Source organism: Panthera tigris, chromosome D3 (assembly GCF_018350195.1).
Source record: "Panthera tigris isolate Pti1 chromosome D3, P.tigris_Pti1_mat1.1, whole genome shotgun sequence".
NCBI lineage: Eukaryota > Metazoa > Chordata > Mammalia > Carnivora > Felidae > Panthera > Panthera tigris.
The window spans coordinates 86,035,320-86,054,478 of NC_056671.1; the positions used below are offsets into that span (position 1 = coordinate 86,035,320).

Here is a 19,159-nt window from a genome sequence, read left to right on the forward strand (position 1 = left end):
TTTAGTAAATATATTTTAATAGGCATAAATAGTGATTTTTTCCACTGTACATACCATGTACACAGTCTAGTAAACAAACATTAATTACTGCACAGAGTTTCAGGAAAAGACGCTAAACCCAAGCCCACCATAACTACCATTTTCACAAACCAAAGCAATCCTAACTCCCAGAATATAAGAACTTCAACCTAAGGAGGAGACTGTTTTAGAAGTTATTCTTCTTTTAAAAAGTATAAAAAGATTATGAAGTTATAAAAAATTTATAGATCAAAAATCAATTTATAAAAAACCTTAGAGGAAAAGCTTCATAGAGATTCTTCTAATAATATTTTAATATCCAATCTCTAAAATATTTAAGCATGCCTAAAAGCTGAAAGAGGAACTATAATGACATAAGGTTTTACTGTTTTGCTTTATTAAAAATGGTCATAAAATAACTGCCTCCAAATACTTTAATATTTTTAACAATTAAACGATTAAAGAATATAAAAGTACAGTAAATATGGTACTCTGAAATCATCCTCGAGAACACAACAGGAGAGCAAAATTTGTAAGTCTATGTTCTCTGGGAGTTCAATCATATTATTAAGGTTCACTTATCAATTAAGCACTTTAAGATGATGGAATTAGTCCGTCATCTCTCATTTGTATTAGAAATATTTTTCTGTTTATCATGTCTTGTTAACTGTGTTTAAAGTATTTCTTGCCATTCATACAGAAGCCAACAAAACTAATGTCCTCCCACTGGACAACTGTTCTGTCATAAGTTACACAAATTGAAAATAAAGGTAATCTGAAAGAAAAAATGGCCAAACAAAAATACTAAAAATAAAGTTTATTAAAGAAAACTTTGTGGGGCACCTGGGTGGCTTAGTTGGTTGAGCATCCAACTCTTGATTTCAGTTCGGGTCATGATCTCACAGTTTGTGGGATGGAGCCCTGCATGGGACTCTGGGTTGACAGTGCAGAGCCTGCTTAGGATTCTCTCTCTCATTCTCTCTCTGCCCCTACCCCGCTCATGCTCACTCACTCTTTCTCTCTCTTAAAATAAACATTTTTATTGTTTTTTATGTTTATTTATTTCTGAGACAGAGAGAGACAGAGCATGAGTGGGAGAGGGGCAGAAAGAGAGGGAGACACAGAATCAGAAGCAGGCTCCAGGCTCTGAGCTGTCAGCATAGAGCCCGACGCGGGGCTCGAATCCACAGACCGCGAGATCATGACCTGAGCTGAAGTTGGTCGCTCCACTGACTGAGCCACCCAGGCGCCCCTAAGTAAACATTTTTAAAATTAAAAAAAAAAAACTTGCAATAATTTTAAAATGTAGTTCTTCAGATAACACAGGTATATCTAAGAACACAATACAAAATCCCATCAAAGAGTCATGTACATATAGAACCTTGTTTATGATATTTTGGACTTATTTTATGTTCCTACCTGATCTACCCCTTTCATCTCCTAGCTTTTGTTAGTTATTTCTGCTTTTCATCTTTTATAATATTTAAATAGCACTCCATAACCATAATTTCCACATTTAGTCACAGTCCTACAGGTGTGTGTGTGTGTGTGTGTGTGTGTGTGTGTGTGTGTGAGAGAGAGAGAGAGAGAGCGAGCGAGCGAGCGTCAGTGCCTTCTCCACCAATGGCCCCGTTACCACTCTAAGCTGCTACCATCCCTCCTCTGGGTTAGTGTCAGCCTCCCAGCTTCCATCATGCCACCTACGGTTCTGGAGACAGCTGCTACTACGATCTTCTCAAATTTAAATCACATCATGTTACTCTTCCACTCAAAATCCACCACCAGCTTCCTTGCTCATTTAGGTTAAGCTCCTCAGCCTACAAAGCTCTATTTGAGCTTGAGTCTGAATATCCTTCTGATCTCATCTCCTACCACCATTCTTCATTCATCCTGTTGCAGCCACACTGACCTCTGGTTGCCTTTCAAACATGGCCCTGACAACTAAGTGCCTTTGCATTTCTTTTCCTCTCTTGCCAGAATGCTCTTCCCTGAGATACCTATAGGGCTGACTGTGACAGTTAACTCAGTGCTCTGGCCAAATGTTAGTCAGAGGGGGAGCCTTCTCTGACCGTCGGATCTAATGGAGCATCTCCACTCCTGCCTACCTCTGCCCTCGTATCCTATTTTATTTTTCCTCACTTACTTATCCTATTTATGTTTCCTCACTTACTGTTGCCCCCTGCAGAATATCTTTGTTTTCTGTCCACTCTACTAGAATGTGTTCCATGAGGACAGGGTTTCTGTCTTATTCACTGCCATGTCATTTTTATGCAGTCACATTTACAGATTTCCTTCTTTATAAGTTCGAAATTATGTCTCTTCTTGGAGAAAATCTTCTCTACTCCAAAGTTTTAAGGAAATACTTTACTAAAAACATGGGCTATAAAAGAAAATCACACTTTTTGGTTACATAGCATTACTAATTTTTACAAATAAATCATTTGTCAAACCTAAAATTCAATTCCTTAAAAACACTTACATGCCTAAGAAGTAATTCTAGAAGCCAGTTTAGAAGTTCTACTGATGAGTTTTTCCTTTGTTCCTTCAATAACTTATTTAAAAAATGTATGATGTCTATTAGCAGTTTCTCATCTTCAGTGCAAGCAGGAAGCACTTGTAGAAACCTACAAGACAAGCAGACAATTTTCATGGTTTCTAGCTCTTTACAGTAAGTGGTGTGCTGACAAATACTTAACAACCAGGTAAGGGATGGGATGATTTGCTGTGTTCGCCAATTCCGAGTGGAAGTCTTCCCCGTGGCTGAACGCAAGCCACCAACACATCACACCTTTGTGGAGAGACGCACACCAGCATACCAGCACACGGCATTTCCACAGCACAGATACAACAGACAGGAACAACTGCATGAACACAAGTGTCAGCAAAAGGTTGCAAAATAATCAGGAAGTGATGACATCACCTCCACTCTTCTTATAATACATTTAACTGTAAATTTATACAATTTCATTTTTAAGAATGGCTGTGTTTTAACAACTAACTTACAAGAATCCTGAAATTCAGCTGCCAGCTCTCTCACAGAGGTACTGGCTGATCCCAGCACCCCACTGGAAAAGGCGAATTAGACCTCTGAACTGTGAGAGATACATTTTGAGTTCACATGTCGGAAATTCATTTAACCTTGCATTTTGCAAATGGCACATGTTATGTTTAATAGAAAGTTATACATCTGAGACTAAATCCACAAGAAGATTAAAATGTAAAACTGCTGGCAATGGCTGCTTGTCAGTCTTACTTGTTTCAAGTGCAGCCATCTGCTACCAGTTAAACATGTTAAATTTATAAGCTAGAGCCTTCCCAATAACTACTAAAGGATCTCCACATGGCAATCAACTTCATGAAATTCAGAGTAAAAAGAAAAATGAGGTAATTTTCTTAAGAACAAAACAAAAGCAAAACAAAACAAAACAGCCCACGGCAGGTGTCCCAAACCTATTAATCAATCGCCAATGTCTCGGCTCTTTTACAATGTGAACAGAACAGACATTCACTTTGTTCATCCAGGTCTATCCTAATCGTCTACTTTTGTAAGATGGCAAAATGTTCTATGATAGGACATAAAAACTGTGTTGTTTATTATTAGTTCCAAAAGGCAGTGATTCAGGAAATTTTTCTCTTTTGCTACTGTTAGACATTTATTACAGATAATAAAAATCACAGAGTCTTTCTTACAGAGAAAACATATCTCTAATGACAGTAACGAGAAGAATGTGTGCTCTTATCTTCAAAGATGTGGAGATAAACCCAAAAACAACTCATTCCCAGCCTTCAAAACTGGCGGCCTTGAGCTGTACGCACTGACCTGTTCAGTGTAGTGTGCCAGGCCAAGGACTTCAAGGTCAGCCCACAGGGGCCGGTGCCGCTCTTTAAAGACAATCTGTCATTCAGAAGATAAAAACTCATTCTCGTGATGGCAGCCCTCACTTCCCTGTGGGCTGCAGCCTCGACCACGGAATGGAGACAGTCCCTCAGGCCACTAGCTGTGTGCGTCACCTTCAGAGCAAGGGTATCCTCTGTGGATAGTTTCAACGTGTCTGAACACCTAAATAAACAGAAACAGAGGAAGAGCAACATAAGGCTATCTAAATAAAAGCTCACATTTATGTTTATTATAAACTCTCTCCAAAAAATTCCATATTATCTTCATTTTACTTTTAAGTTTTTTTTTTTTAACGTTTTATTTATTTCTGAGAGACACAGAGACAGAGTGTGAGCAGAGAAAGAGCAGAGAGAGAGAGAGAGAGAGAGAGAGAGAGAGAGAGAGAGAGAGATGGAGACACAGAATCCAAAGCAAGCTCCAGGATCCAAGCTGTCAGAACAGAGCCCGACGCGGGGTTTGAACTCATGGACCGTGAGATCATGACCCAAGCCAAAGTCGGACACCTAACTGATGGAGACACCCAGGGGCCCCTATATTATCTTCATTTTAAAGGCTGACTCATGGCCAAAAGAAAATCTGATATATATCTGTCAATATTAGAGTTTTACACTAGCATCCTGTTTCTATTGACATTTTCCTGCTTACAGAAATATAATTTTCATGCAAATAAGAAAGTCCTGACAGATCAGAATTATCAGGATATTCAAAGTAATCTTCATCACAATAATGGTAACAACATTTATACATATACATACTGAACTTTTACTCTAAACCAGAGGACTTTTCCTAGTGACTTAATGTCCATTAATTAACCAAACTTTCTATAATCTCTAAAACAGCACAGAGCACGTACTTTTTAAATTTCCTTGTGTGATGGTTTTTAAAAAGTAATGAACACATGTAATCTTTAAAACAGAGTAAAAATTACAACCTTCAGTGAAAAAGCAGAATCAGATGATAGTAAGTAAAAAAGCCACTTGCCCTAAAAGAAAAAGAAAACCTAACTAGTTACTTGTAATTAGTTCAATATGGGGATGCCTGGGGGTGGCTCAGTCAGTTAAGTGTCTGACTTCGGTTCAGGTCACGATCTCACAGTTCTTGAGTTCGAGTCCTGCATCAGGACTGTTTCAACTAAAACAGCTTACTCTTTGATTTTAGGTTCGGAATTCATTTGCTTCAAAAGATTTTCACTCCCATGATACCAGGACAAGTTCCAAGCTATTCTCAGCATGTCTGAGACCGGCTTCAAGGCCAAACAATCAGCAGATAACGGCAAAACTATGGAGTAAGGACTCACAGCATGGTGGCCAACTACATGCACTGGTAGATGATACCTAAAGAAAATGTACACAAACAGTTACAAACTTTGAGATTCTTAAACACTACTAACACAGGTGAGCTACAAACGCCGGCTCCCTCTATGTCTCCCAATAATATGGAGCTCGCTCTCACGGCCCCTAGTTTGAACAGTTAGCATGCTGTCTACAGTATTCCAATTATTCTTTTGCCATCCTCTAAATTCCCAAAAACACCTTCCAAAGTCTCTCCTGAAGACTCACCTGATTCTGTGTTGTATTAGAGTTGTTTGCAGAGATAACTAATGCCCTCTCAAGTCAAGGCCTGTGGCTACAGTGAGCCACACATAAAATGCTGCAGCTAGAACATGAGTGTCTACTTTATACCAAACGCTGTATATTATTTATCATTTGTTCAGTTACATGGCATGGCAGTGACACCCATTTTACAGATGATCAAAATGAATTTTTAAGAGGCTAAATGAATTGCCTTATGTTCACAGCAGTCACCGAATGACAAAAATCACAACTTAATATCTTCACTTGAGAACGTAGTTGTATCACCAATAAACCCAATCACTATGCGTCACCAAGAGGACCCAGAAATATTTTAGATATACGAACAGACTCAATAGCAAGATCTCTTAAACCAGTCCAAGCTAATTTAACAGCATTTAACAGGACAGCAAGGACTAGCATGTTCAGATGTTAAAAAATAGTTTTCCTAAAATACATATACCAAACCCCTAATTCACAGAGTTGTGACTAACATTAGATAAATACAATTGGGTAAGATTTCTAAGAGGAACCTTTACTGTGCTTTTTCATTTCATACTTCTCAAAAAACAAGCTAAGAGTGAGTTCTACGTACAAATGAGGCTGAATAATCTAAGAAAATATTTGTGAAAAATTGAAATTTTCCACAAAAGTAACCAAGATTCCTGAGACAAATGGCTAACACCAGGTCTGAGAGAGGGAAATGAAAGGTGATTCTTGGACATCTCTCTGTGCCAGAATGCAAGAAAACACTAACAGACTCATAGGGCCTGCTGGAAGGGCACAGAGCTCAATTGAAAGGACTTGCACCGAACAAAAAAAGGCAAGGCAATCAACCAATGGGGACTTCTTTAGTAAGTTAGAAAACAAACTTCAAATTAAGCCTAAAGAACACAGAAGGAAGAAAGGAATAAAAGGCACAAGTAATTAATGCATCACAACCAGTTTGAAAAACCACATCTACCAGAGGGGCAACACGTTTTAAAATAACAAAATTACTGTGAGTAAAGGCATAAGAAAACCCTTTCTTCTTCTCTATGGATGAATTTTATCTTGAGCTAAGATAACCAAATAGATATGGAATGTCAACAATATTACTAAGCTGCTTTTTTTGCTTATACTAAAAGTGATTCCCACACCTGGGCTGGGAAGTATGGGAATAAACTATGAATGCATAATGGGAAGCCAGACCTCTGAGCACCCCTGAGTGCTGTGGCTCTTGCAAGTGACATGTCTTGTGGGGCCCTGGAAATTATGCCTACGGCACACTTAACTAGACACCGAATCTCCTATTAGCACACAAGTCTTCTAAGCCAAGACAGGTCCCGGCAACGACACATGCAATCTCATTCCAAGCATGATCTACTGTAGCTCTCTGAGTTTGATGACTTAGCCAAATCTAAAGACCATAAAGAGTGGGTGATGTCTACAAACAAGGAATTTGACTCTTTTAAGAATATATCTAAAAGGAACTCTTGTGTACTATCCCAGGAAACATACATGTTTACAGGAGTGGATACAGGAACAAAAACCCAGAATCAATCCAAATGCCTTCTGACCGGAGAATGAATAAGTTGTGGCAAATTAACAGTAGAATATCATACAGCAGTGAAAGTGATCATACTATAGGTAATAATATCTACCAGGTTATGGAATGTTATTTTTAAATTAATCATAGTTTTATTAAGACATATTTACCTATCTTTAAAATACACAGATTTTCAGTCTATATATATAGCTTGATGAATTCTTCCATTTGTATTCATTTGTATGGCCACCACTCAGAATAAAATACAGAACATTTCCATCCCTTTAGAAAGTCTCTTTGTTCCCTTTTCTTGTCAATTACTCTCTTTGCCCTCCTCTAAGAGGTAACTACCATTTTGGAGAAATTGGATCATGTCACAGAATTATTTTTTAATTTTCTTAGATGTGATCATGTATAATATAGTGGTTACGTAGAAGAATGCTCTTAATTTAAGGAGGTACATGGTGGAATAATTAGAAAGGAAGTAAAATTATGTCTGAAACTTATTTTCAAATGCATCAGAGGAAAAATTACATATAAATAAATAAACACACTGAGGGAGACAGAAAAGCAACTAAGCCTGTGTGTTAACAACTGCTGAATCTAGACTGGAGAGTGAGCACATTTGTTCACTGGATAGTCCTTTCAACCTCTCTGAACGTCCGAACCACATCCAGATTTGGAGTGCTGGTGATGAGAACGTGTGTTTACTGAACTCTCCAAAGCACCACTGTAAGGGAACATTAAAACACTACAAATCATGTGATTTAAATACCAGATGAAAACTGTGACAACTTATAGATTTTGGTTTCCCTTTCTGTAACATTTTACCTTCAAAAAAATTAAAAAAATAAATCACTTACCTTCTAAAAACTGAAACAGGCAAACTGAAGATTGGTGGTGAAGAAGGTTTATCAGAAGGATTAATAGACCTAGTTCATTAAAAACATACACACACACACACACACACACACAAAAGAAAAGAAACAACTGAGTAAACCATGGTTTCATCTGACAAATATAATTTGCTCCTTGACTGAAACTCCAATCAAGAGTTGCAATTGGTTCTATCATTTGTATAGTTAGTACATGTTTGCTACCACCTGGATTTGCTTCTGAAGAGTAAATGATGCTTTTCTTCAGGAAGTCGTACAATAAATGATTCATGTAACGTGGGCACTGCACTGACAGGTCAATCTGAGCCCCTCCCACTTGATCCTGCTCAAGGTCAGTGCTAATCAGATATATTATCATCTTAACATCTTCCCTAAAGCTTTTTAATAAAATACTAAAGAAAAAACACATAAAATTGAAAGTATACACTAAAAAAGGTATTGGCAAAAATCACTGCAGTTTTTAAATTTTATGCTCAGTAGTTAAAAAATAAGAGTTCAGGGGACTTTTTGAGCCAATGGGCTTTTTTTGTTGTTGTTGTTGTTTTAAATATATGAAATTTACTGTCAAATTGGTTTCCATACAACACCCAGTGCTCATCCCAAAAGATGCCCTCTTCGATACCCATCACCCACCCTCCTCTCCCTCCCACCCCATATCAGCCCTCAGTTTGTTCTCATTTTTTAAGAGTCCCTTATGCTTGAGCCAATGGGCTTTTTGATACTGCTTGCTCAAACCAAAATGGGAAGCATAAGCTTCATAATTCAGAAATTTCCATGCATTGCTATGACTGCATCAGAAACTTTAAAATTGAGTAAAAAACTTTTAGGGCGCCTGGGTGGCTCAGTCCGTTAAGCATCCGACTTTGACTAAGGTCATGATCTCACATCACAGTTCATGAGTTTGAGCCCCGCGTCGGGCTCTGTGCTGACGGTTCAGAGCCTGGAGCCTGCCTTGGATTCTGTGTCTCCCTCTCTCTGCCCCTCCCTGCTCATGCTCTGTCTCTCTCTCAAAAATAAATAAACATTTTAAATAAAATTTTTAAAAAAGAGTAAAAAAACTTTTAAAATTCTTATAGCTCACCACATATCCATTCTTGATACTTCATCAAATAAGAGAAGACAAAATAATGCTCCGACTTCAGTCACAACAGTACGATCTTCATGAAATATCAGGGAAACTAAAAATAAAGATGCATTAACTTCATGAAATATTTTTACCTCTAGAAAAATGAACTTCAAATTTAAAATATCTTAACTCAAAGGGAAGAGATGTCATTCTGAGAAACGCAACATTAACCCAGATACACTAACATATGTGGATCATCTGGAGGGCTTGTTAAAACAGAGTTTCTGCTTCTGCAGGTTTGGGCTAGAGCCCGTGAATCCCACACATGGCTGGTCCAGGAACCACACTTGCAGATCCACTCACTCCATACTGTGTGTGAGTAACTTTCAGTTACTCAAAGAAGCAAACTGATCTAGCTTCTAGGAAGGTTTGCCAAGTCTTTTATCTCCAGCTAAAGCCTGCTCATTCAAAGATCTCCTTATTTGATCATTTCTGCCCTTTCCACAAACATATAATCATAGAACTTACATTCGACTTCAAAACACTGTCTTTGTGTTGGTGTTGTTTTAATTTGTGTGTCTTATTTATTACAAGATAATGGTAAAGGAAACTGTTCTGAGCTAACAAGACATAAGGATAGCACCATGACGTAATTGAAGAGTCCTGGTCAAATCCTTTAGTATTAATAAGCCTCAGTTTCCACTGCTGTAACATTCTCAATGTTAAGATTTCTCAGTGCTTGACAACTATGAAATTCTAATCAACTGGTATGGTGGTGGTACCAATCATACAGGAATAACAACATAATACAGAGTTAGCAAATCCAGGAAAGTAGCAACAAAAAATCAGTTGCAAAAGAAGACATTTTTCCTAACTATAAGAAAAAGAAAATATCGACATGTAATTGACATGACTAAAAATAGCAACTAACTGGGGCGCCTGGGTGGCTCCCTCGGTGGAGCGCCCAACTTCAGCTCGGGTCATGATCTCGTGGTCTGTGAGTTCGAGCCCCGCATGGGGCTCGGAGCCTGGAGCCTGCTTCGGATTCTGTGTCTCCCCCTCTTTCTGCTCCTCCCCCAGTCACACTCTGTCTCCCTCTCAAAAATAAATAAATGTTTAAAACAAACTAGCAATGAACAGAAACAGAAATACATGTAAGAATTTAATTTATGGTAAAGTATACACTCTGTATCAGTGGGGATAGGATGAGCTATCATATTTCCAAAAACATAAGAAATTATTGCAGTACAACTACCTACAATATGAAAAAAATACATTTAGATTTCTATCTTACACTATATAGCAAAATCAATTCTAGATAAAGATCTACATTTTTTAAACACTATAAACACGTTAACAGAAAAAATAGAAGCCTATTTAGCATTATGAATTTGGAAGTGGAGAAGCCTCTCCTTATAGAGCATGATGAAAAGCTCAGTTGCTATAACAGAAAAGCTTTATATACGTTCATAAAATATTTAGGGCCGAAGACAGAATAATAAATACATCAAAAGGATAGAAAGCTTAGAAGAAAATCTTAACATAAAATCAGGCACAAGATTTCTATTTGTTTTTTGTTTGTTTAAATTTTTAATGTTTATTTGAGAGAGAGAGAGAGAGAGAGAGAGAGAGAGAGACAGAATATGGGTGGGGGAGGGGCAGAGAGAGAGGGAGACACAGAATCCCAAGCAGGCTCCAGGCTCCGGGCTGTCAGCACAGAGCCCAATGTGGGGCTCGAACTCACGAACTGTGAGATCGTGACCTGAGCCGAAGTCGGACACTTGACCAACTGAGCCACCCAGGTGCCCGGTTTCTATTTGTTATAGAAGGGAAACTCTACCAGTCACTAAAAGGAAACTAAATACAACAGAAAAATAGGGAATTCACAGAATAAGAAATTTGATATATAATACACAAAAAGATAATCACCTACCCTAAAAGTTAAAAAAAAGAACAGCAAAAAAACAACAGTGAGATATTACTTTTGCCAATAAGATTAAAGAGATTTTTTAAATGAGACATATTCGATGTTAAGCACGGTTGTGAGGAAAACAGGCACTTTTAAATACCACCGGTGGGAATGATCTGGAGGGGAACTGAACCATATCCTGTAAAATCTCTTTGACCCAGCAGTTCCAATTACAGAGTATGCAGAAGATGATCATATAATATGATTACTGTTATAGTTAAAAATTCAAGAGAAATATTAATATTAATAGGGCAAACTGAAACTATGAAACACTGTGCAGTTTTTTGGTTTTGTTTTTAAGAAGGCAGTCTCACATGTAATAACATGGAAAGGTATTCAAGATACACTTTCACTCAGAAAAAAGCAACACAATACTTAAGTATATCATAAAAATACAACATGGGTGTATAGAAAAGATCATTCCAAATGGTATATGCCAAACAATACCTAGTATATTCTTCTTTGGGGAAACTGAAAGAAAATTTCAGAAACTTCTAGCATTTTACTTTGTACTGTTCCATACTATTGGAACTTTTACAATAAGGATGTATAAGCTGCATATATTTAAAACAAAAACAAATCAGCAAAGGTAAGGAAGTGTCGGTTCTTCTCTTGCCTCCACCATTATCTAGTTATGACCTTGGCCAAGTCGATAAATCACTCTAGATCTCAATTTCCTCACTGTAAGATGGTGTAATAAAGGAGTTCTAAATTAACTTCTAACTCTGAAATTCAAGACAGGATTCTGTCAAGACTTAAAGTTTATAATTAAAAGCAATGTGTCTGAAAGATTATTTAATTATTATTCCCTTTCCATCTATTCTATAGATAGAATCTTCTATAGATAGAATAATCTATTCTATAGATAGAATCTATTCTATTTATATCTATCTATTCTATCTAATCTATCTTATAGATAGAATAATCTTTCTAAAACACATACTTCTCCATTTAATAATCTTAAATGGCTTCTCAGTGCTGTCTACTGTGACCTACTAGGCCCTGCATGAACTGCCCTCTGTGCCTCATCTCATTTTCCCTTCGTGCCTCCAAAATCCAGTCACTCCTGACCAACCACCATTTCAAATACACCATTCTCTCTCATACCTAACCATGGCTCCCTTTATCTGGAAAGCAGCCCTCTCTAATTGGACTCCTATGCATTTCTGAAATTCCAACTTAGATCCACGTTTCCTAGAAGCATTCTCCAATGTTTTCCCACCACTCAATCACCTCAGGAACACTTCCCTCTGGCACCAGGAATTCTACTATAACAGGTGGTATTACACTGTATTGTGCATCTGTCAAAGTCTCCAACTACACCACAGGCTCCAAGAGGGCCAATTACCAAACTCATCAACATATCCCCAAGGCCTAGTACTGTATCTCGCACATAGTATATACTCGATAAACGTTTGCTGAGGAATGAATTTTCCTGGTTGAGTACTTGGTTAAAAAACTAATTCTGCCCTGAAACTAAACCCATTTATAAGAGATGTTGTAATTCATTTTGAGACTCACTGAAGTAGTTCTCAAAAACATCAATGAGATAGAATAATTGTTAATACTAAAAGGGTACAGATGATGTTGCCTTGAAGAGTGTATTTGAATCTAGTAAGTGTGCATGAATGCTTGAATAATTTAAATCACAATTATAAATGAAAAAGTAAATAAAAATAAGAATTAAGTTTGAAAAGAAAAAAAAAGAAAAGGTAAACTAGGGACTAAATTTTACTGAATAAGGTTAATAGGAAGATAACACGATTAAAGAAAACTCAAGATCCACAATTACTACTCTTCCTCAGAGCAATCTATGTAAAACTTGTGAAATTGTATACACTATTCAAGACTGTATGAGCCTAGACACTCTGAGTCTACTTAGAATTTCACCTGGTTTGGACCTTGATCAATGCTATTATTAAATAAACTGTGTCCCCTTCACTTGGAAAGCAGAAGCCATTAGAAGAAAAGAAAATGCTAAAATAAAATGACTACAATCTTATCTATATTCGAATAATACTTTGAACATAAATATTACAATAATTAACAAGGTTAAGCATATTGAGACATTTGACCAAGATGCCTCTTTCAGAATTATTTAAAAGGTAGTCTGAACTTCTAAGAAAGAAAATAGTACAAAATGTTACCAAGCTTTCTATTGAGAATGGTCAGGAGGAAGAAAAAGAGAACAAAACTACATGGAATTTTTCAACCTAAACACATTAAAATGGGTTTAAAAAAAAATCATACTTTATAAAATATAATAAATTCATGCTCAGAGTCATTCAGGATGGTCTGGTTGCCACTCCACATGGCCTGGGTGTATACTCTTAATGTCAGTTTATTGACATGATCAGATGCCACGCTGGAGGTCAGGATGGAAAGGCACAAGCAAACTAACACTGTGGGAACAGGAACTGGAACAAGGCAGGAATGACAGCAGCTAGAGCTCTCTCTATAGATAACAAGTAAGTGAGCACCAAATGAAAGCCACATCAATGTGCAAAGAACAATCAGAGGCTTCAGCCTTTCTCAGTTCTGAGACCTAATCAGTGACAAGAGTACAAGGAAATTTCCACAAAAGAAACATTTTCCATTGTGAGGAGTATTTTTAGCAGCTTATTCACTAAAAAACGTTGTTATTCTGTTAGCAAGATGGAAACTAAATGTTACCTACCTTTAAAGAATAACACTTAAAGCTTAAGACTGATCTCATTATTAGCAGAACTTATTTTACTCACCTCTGAATAACAGGGTTAAGAGAGAAGACTGTTGTGAGAGGGCCACACGCATGACCGGGTCAGCACAAAGAACCTTCCTCAAAAGCGTGAGGCACGGCTGGATCAAGCACTCTACAACCTGGCCAGGAGGGAATAAACACAGTTATTTTATTATCAACAATTCTAAGGTGAGGTAAAATAAACTATAATCTTACTCTAAATTTTATGCTTTTTCATCAAAATTGTGTCAAACATAAATGCAAATAAATATTAAGAATTATTTTCCGGGGTGCCTGCGTGGTTCAGTCACTTAAGTGTCTGACTTCAGCTCAGGTCATGATCTCCTGGTTCGTGAGTTCGAGCCCCACATCGGGCTCCATGCTGACAAAACGGAGCCTGCTTGGGATCGTCTCTCTCTCCACCTCTCTCTGTGCCCTTCCCCCACTCATGCTCGCCCTCTCAAAATAATAAACTATAAAAAATTTTTTTGATAATTATTTTCCACTGAAAATAAGCTTTGCATATACTTCTGCTTACATATCTTTAAAAAAGTTAAGATTAGTTTTCCTTTATAGAGATCCCACTCTTAGAAATAAAAACCTAAACAAGGTACTTGGTATTAATCAGGATTTAATTTTCAAGTACTTATCCAAATTCAGATGAATTTAGCTTCAGATCTGATTAATAAAAATACCAATCTGTAAAAATATGTATAGATACTTATCAGTCTTACCTCACCATCCTGACATACACATTCATTTAAATATTCAATTATCTTGTCGATTAAGCATAACTTTTTCACCACAGCATGCATTTTAATATCTGTAAACCCCAAAAAAAGAAGTTACTAAGAGTTAAAAATTATTTTCTCAAGTTTTAAAAATACAGAACAGATATCCAAAACTCAAACTGTTAAAAATAGTTACACATGGTGTTGAATTTTAGAGAATGAAACTTTAAACTTCTACTGTATATACACCTGAACTATTTGAAAACTTTTAAGGAACAAGTACATCCTACTTACTTTTACAATGTAGAAATCAAAAACTATTACAAAAATAAGTTCAGACCCTAAAACCTACTAGAATTTTCAGTATATAAATGAATCCTTTTATTTGTACATGACAAATTATTTTCTTCATATTGTTTCACTGACAATCCTTCTGTTTTCCAAATCCATCACCTCAAAATGTTTAGAATTATCCACAAGTGATGTTAATAGCTTGCAACATGGTCATTTTCTATTAATTAACACTCAGATTTCAGGGGCGCCTGGTGGACTCAGTCAGGCAACTCTTGATCTTGGGAGTCCTGAGTTTGAGCCCCACACTGGGTGCTGAGATGACTTAAAAAAATAAAAGTAAATAAATACAAACTCAGACTTCTAATCTCAAACTGCCAATAGCAAATATAAAGGGTAAGGGATTGTTACATACTATATGTATTTCTGAAAAACATTAACTCTTTTTTAATAACATACATACTGCGTCTGTGTGCGTGTGTGTGTGTGTGTGTGTGCGTGCACGTTCACTGCTATGTACTGTTTATGTTCCCCCCAAATTCTTACGTTGAAACCTAATCTCCAGTGAGATATTAGAAACTGGGGCCTTTGGGAGGCAATTAGGTCATGAATGGTGGAGCACTGAAGAATGGCATGAGTGCCCTTGTCAAAGAGGCCTCAGGGAGCTTCCTTGCCTCTGCTCCCTATGAGGACATAGGGAAAAGATGGCTATCTATGGACCAAGAAGGTGGCTGTCACCAGACACCGAATCTGCTGGCACCATGATCTTGCACTTTCAGCCTCCAGAGCTGTCAGAAATAAATTTCTGTTGTTCATAAGCTACCCAGTCTGTGGTATTCTATTAGAGCAGCCTAAACAGAGTAACACCTGTGCAAACACACACACACACACGCACATGCGCGCACACACACACACAAAGAATTATCACTAGCAACAAAAGCTCTACTTGCTTATACGTTAAAGTATTTAACGTCTCTCAAGACAAATCATGTTCTCCTACACTCTCATTGAGAATATACATATATGCAATGAGAAAAACATAAATACTGTACCCATATTGATACTGAACTAGTAGCTGTGACTATAACTACCTTTAGCTGCCACTTAAAAAAAAAAGTTTCCACTACTCACCAATACAGTGTACACCAAAATTATAAGTTTTATTTTTGGAATGTTAACAATACTGAAAGAACACTCTCTACAAGAGATTTTTGATCTTCTTAGCTAAGGCTGTCCACGTTTTCTAGAGCCTTATTTTCTGTAGTCTATATCATTGTTATTAAAGCCACAAATCTGCTGGATATGCTTTTTCAACTTACTCTCTCATCCCAGTTTCCACTAATGTCACGGGAGGAACGTTAAGCACATCCCATGTTGCGAGTCAGAAACAATCTTTTTATGTAAGTGCAAACTTATCATTTGTCTCAAAAATTATCATTTGTCTCAAATGTTAAAGATAATTATATACATCACATACAGGAAAAAATAAAAAACCGGAAGAATGGAAGCCTATGGAATAACACTACAAATAAAGTTAACAGTATATTTTACTAGCTGTTTTTTAAAATAAACCTTTAAAGAAAACACATAGCTACAGTGCACTATTTTTATTTTATCCACCCACAAAGTACTGTTTGATTGATTTCTCTACCCAAGACAGAACAAACTGAAAACATCGTATACTAGGTAAATTGAGAAAGGAACATTTGATTCACTATTAGAATTGTATCAATATCTTAGAAGGAAGACAATTCTATCATATGACATTCTACAGGTTAAATAATGGTACTGTAGACCAGGGATCAGCAAACTGTCTCTGAAAGAACTAGAAAATATGGTAGATGTTGCTGGTCACATATTGTCTTTGTCACATATTCTTTTTGTTTCTTTTTTCTAATAACTCTTTAAAAATGTAAAAACCAGGGTGCCTGGGTAGCTCAGTCAATTGAGCATCCAACTCTTCATTTTGGCTCAGGTCATGACCTCACGGTTTACAGGTTCAAGCCCCACAATGGGCTCTGTGCTGTTAGCACAGAGCCTGCTTGGGATTCTCTGTCTCCCTCTCTGCCCCTCCCTGCTCATGCACACACGCTCTCACTCTCTCAAAAAAAATTAAATCAGTGAAAACAAAAAAAAGTAAAAACCATTCTTAAGGGCTATGAGAAAAAAAAAAAAAAAAGACCATAGCCTGCATCTGGCCCCCAAAACTGCAGTTTGCAACCCCTGATACCGCTGCGCTTAGTTAGCTATTTCAAGTCAACTATCAGCAGTACAGCAATCATTTTCCTTAAAAGACATTACCTTGCATAATCACAGCTAACTGTTCTGCGGCTGACTTTCTCAAGACAAGATCGATATCATCTGAGGTAAAGATTTCATACACCTTTTCAACAGTCTCCAACTGAAAACCAAAAAAAAGAAAAAAGAAAAAAGAAAGAATTTGTTTTCATCTACTTCAAATTGTCCAATAAAATTTTATAATTTATACCATAAGAACAAAAGCTTCAAAATCAACTTTACTTAAGTGATATATTCACATGATGTAAATTTGCAGCAATGATGCGCTATGTCAGGGAAAACTTAAGTTCTAAAACAAAGAGCCGTCATGTCAACTAAGCCTCTCTTCCTAAGGTAGATTTTGCCAGGAAGTCATTCACAACCCATTAGCCACCTTAAGAACTTCACAGAAAACATGCAAGCTACGTGACATTTCCCTAGGTAGCAACCTGAGAAGAGTGATCCCAGACATGTGACTGGGGACTTCTGTGTGGCTCCCAAAAGCCACCGGCTAGAAGACCTTGGCCCCCTACCTTTCCTGCCTCTTACACACCCTAAGCACATGGCCTTCTAGGGCTTGCTGCCCAGCATTCCAACACAGACACTCCCAACACTAGTCACTCTGTACCAGGACAGGGTCTGAGGTGGCCAACCCAACAGTGAGTGGGGAGGGGAAAGGACAAAGACGACACTCCATTCACCACCCACTGCTATCTCCTCGCCCTACCAGGGACTCACAAAGACAGTGCTAGAACCCCTACTCCCCACCACCCTCCGTGCCACACACTCGGCCCAGGAGCAACTACCAGTGGTTAGTGCTCAGGGAGTCCCCGGCAGGACCTGGTGCGGGGTCAAGGCAGGTCGAGGCGACAATCCTCCTGCGAGGGCTGTCACATGGCCCCAGATGCATGGGTTAGAAGAACACTGTATGTGCTTCCCCGTTTAAAAACTCCACTGTATTACCTGGGGCTGTACAATACTACCACAGGCTCTGGGGGGCTAGCCTAAACTTAAATAAAAACTGATAGACTGTATACTTGAAGCCACAAGAGAAGCTATCAAGCACAGGAATGAATCAATGATGATAACGAACAGCTTCCTTCATCTACTGCTGCACTGGTCCCGGACGGCGTGGGTACAGTCTTGACTAATGATGGGGAGTTGGGCGCTACACCTCTGGAGGTACAGAAAGAGCCAAAGATTTAGAAAAGAGGTCAACAACAAAATCCCAGAACTACTATGACATTTAAGAAGTCCCTTTGCCACCCGTATTACTTTTTTCCTCTTGCAAGGAAGAGGCTGATAACTTTTGTCATGGGAATGGTCTCCTTTTGGCTTAGAGGCTATTTTGAATGTAAGAAAAAGAAGAATTTCCGATAGTTTTTTACGTCAGTAGCATTTGTTTTTAAGAGTCACCACAGAATTTCTTTCCACTGCGTTAACCTTATATTGTATTTAAATTATTATTCTAATTAATTTGCATTTCCAGCATATATATTAAATGAAAAGGATATAAAGCCAGGCATGTAGTAGGCACTGAAGAAATCCAAGAAATATTTATTCAATAAATAAATGTATCCAGAAGCCAGATAAAGCAGAAGACAACTTCAAACTACCATGAATAACCACACTTGAAGGTAGCTAGCACCTGTTCTCAGATGCATAAACCAACTGAAGAATGTAACATAAAATATGTGATATACAAATATAGCAAGTAAGCACAAAATAAGAAACTCAAAAGTTATATTCACCTTAATAATCAGTTCTTTTCTGTCATCCAATTTGAGTTCAATAGGTTTCTTCACGATAAATAAATTAGTAACTCTGGAGAGAAGTCTGGCATCTATTGAAGGGCGCTTTACATGAGCCCTGTCTTCCCTTGTAAGATGGCACGCTAAAAGCTTTAATGCTAGTGAACGGACCCTAAAGAAACAAAGTGTTCCAATCAACGTTTTGTAATATACAATGCCTATAAATTTTAAAAGCCTACAACCACAAAGCATTATTGTATATCAACACAATAATTAGCCATGCTTATACTGACATTACTAACAATGGTACTTTACTTTTCTATTAAAACTTTTGGTGCACAACCACAATTATTTTTTCAATTTCATATTTATAAATAAACATCAGAAGTAAGGAATCAATAAAGTTACAGTTACAAATGAAGAGACAGACTCACTGAGACTGTC

At 37.4% G+C, this 19,159-nt stretch overlaps 1 protein-coding gene across 10 annotated transcripts in view; it reads right to left on the reverse strand.

Moving 5' to 3' along the window:
- The window catches only part of RTTN (rotatin), a 167,513-nt gene that overhangs the window by 98,590 nt on the left and 49,764 nt on the right, over nt 1–19,159 (reverse strand). For all 10 annotated transcript variants that reach the window (XM_042961733.1, XM_042961734.1, XM_042961732.1 and 7 more), the window contains 9 exons: nt 18,716–18,887; nt 16,989–17,088; nt 14,400–14,488; nt 13,688–13,805; nt 8,993–9,089; nt 7,879–7,947; nt 5,062–5,250; nt 3,839–4,078; nt 2,498–2,642 (listed from right to left, as the gene is read on the reverse strand). In XM_042961733.1, coding sequence (XP_042817667.1) covers nt 2,498–2,642; nt 3,839–4,078; nt 5,062–5,250; nt 7,879–7,947; nt 8,993–9,089; nt 13,688–13,805; nt 14,400–14,488; nt 16,989–17,088; nt 18,716–18,887 — 1,219 coding nt within the window. The remainder of the gene's footprint in view (nt 1–2,497; nt 2,643–3,838; nt 4,079–5,061; nt 5,251–7,878; nt 7,948–8,992; nt 9,090–13,687; nt 13,806–14,399; nt 14,489–16,988; nt 17,089–18,715; nt 18,888–19,159) is intronic.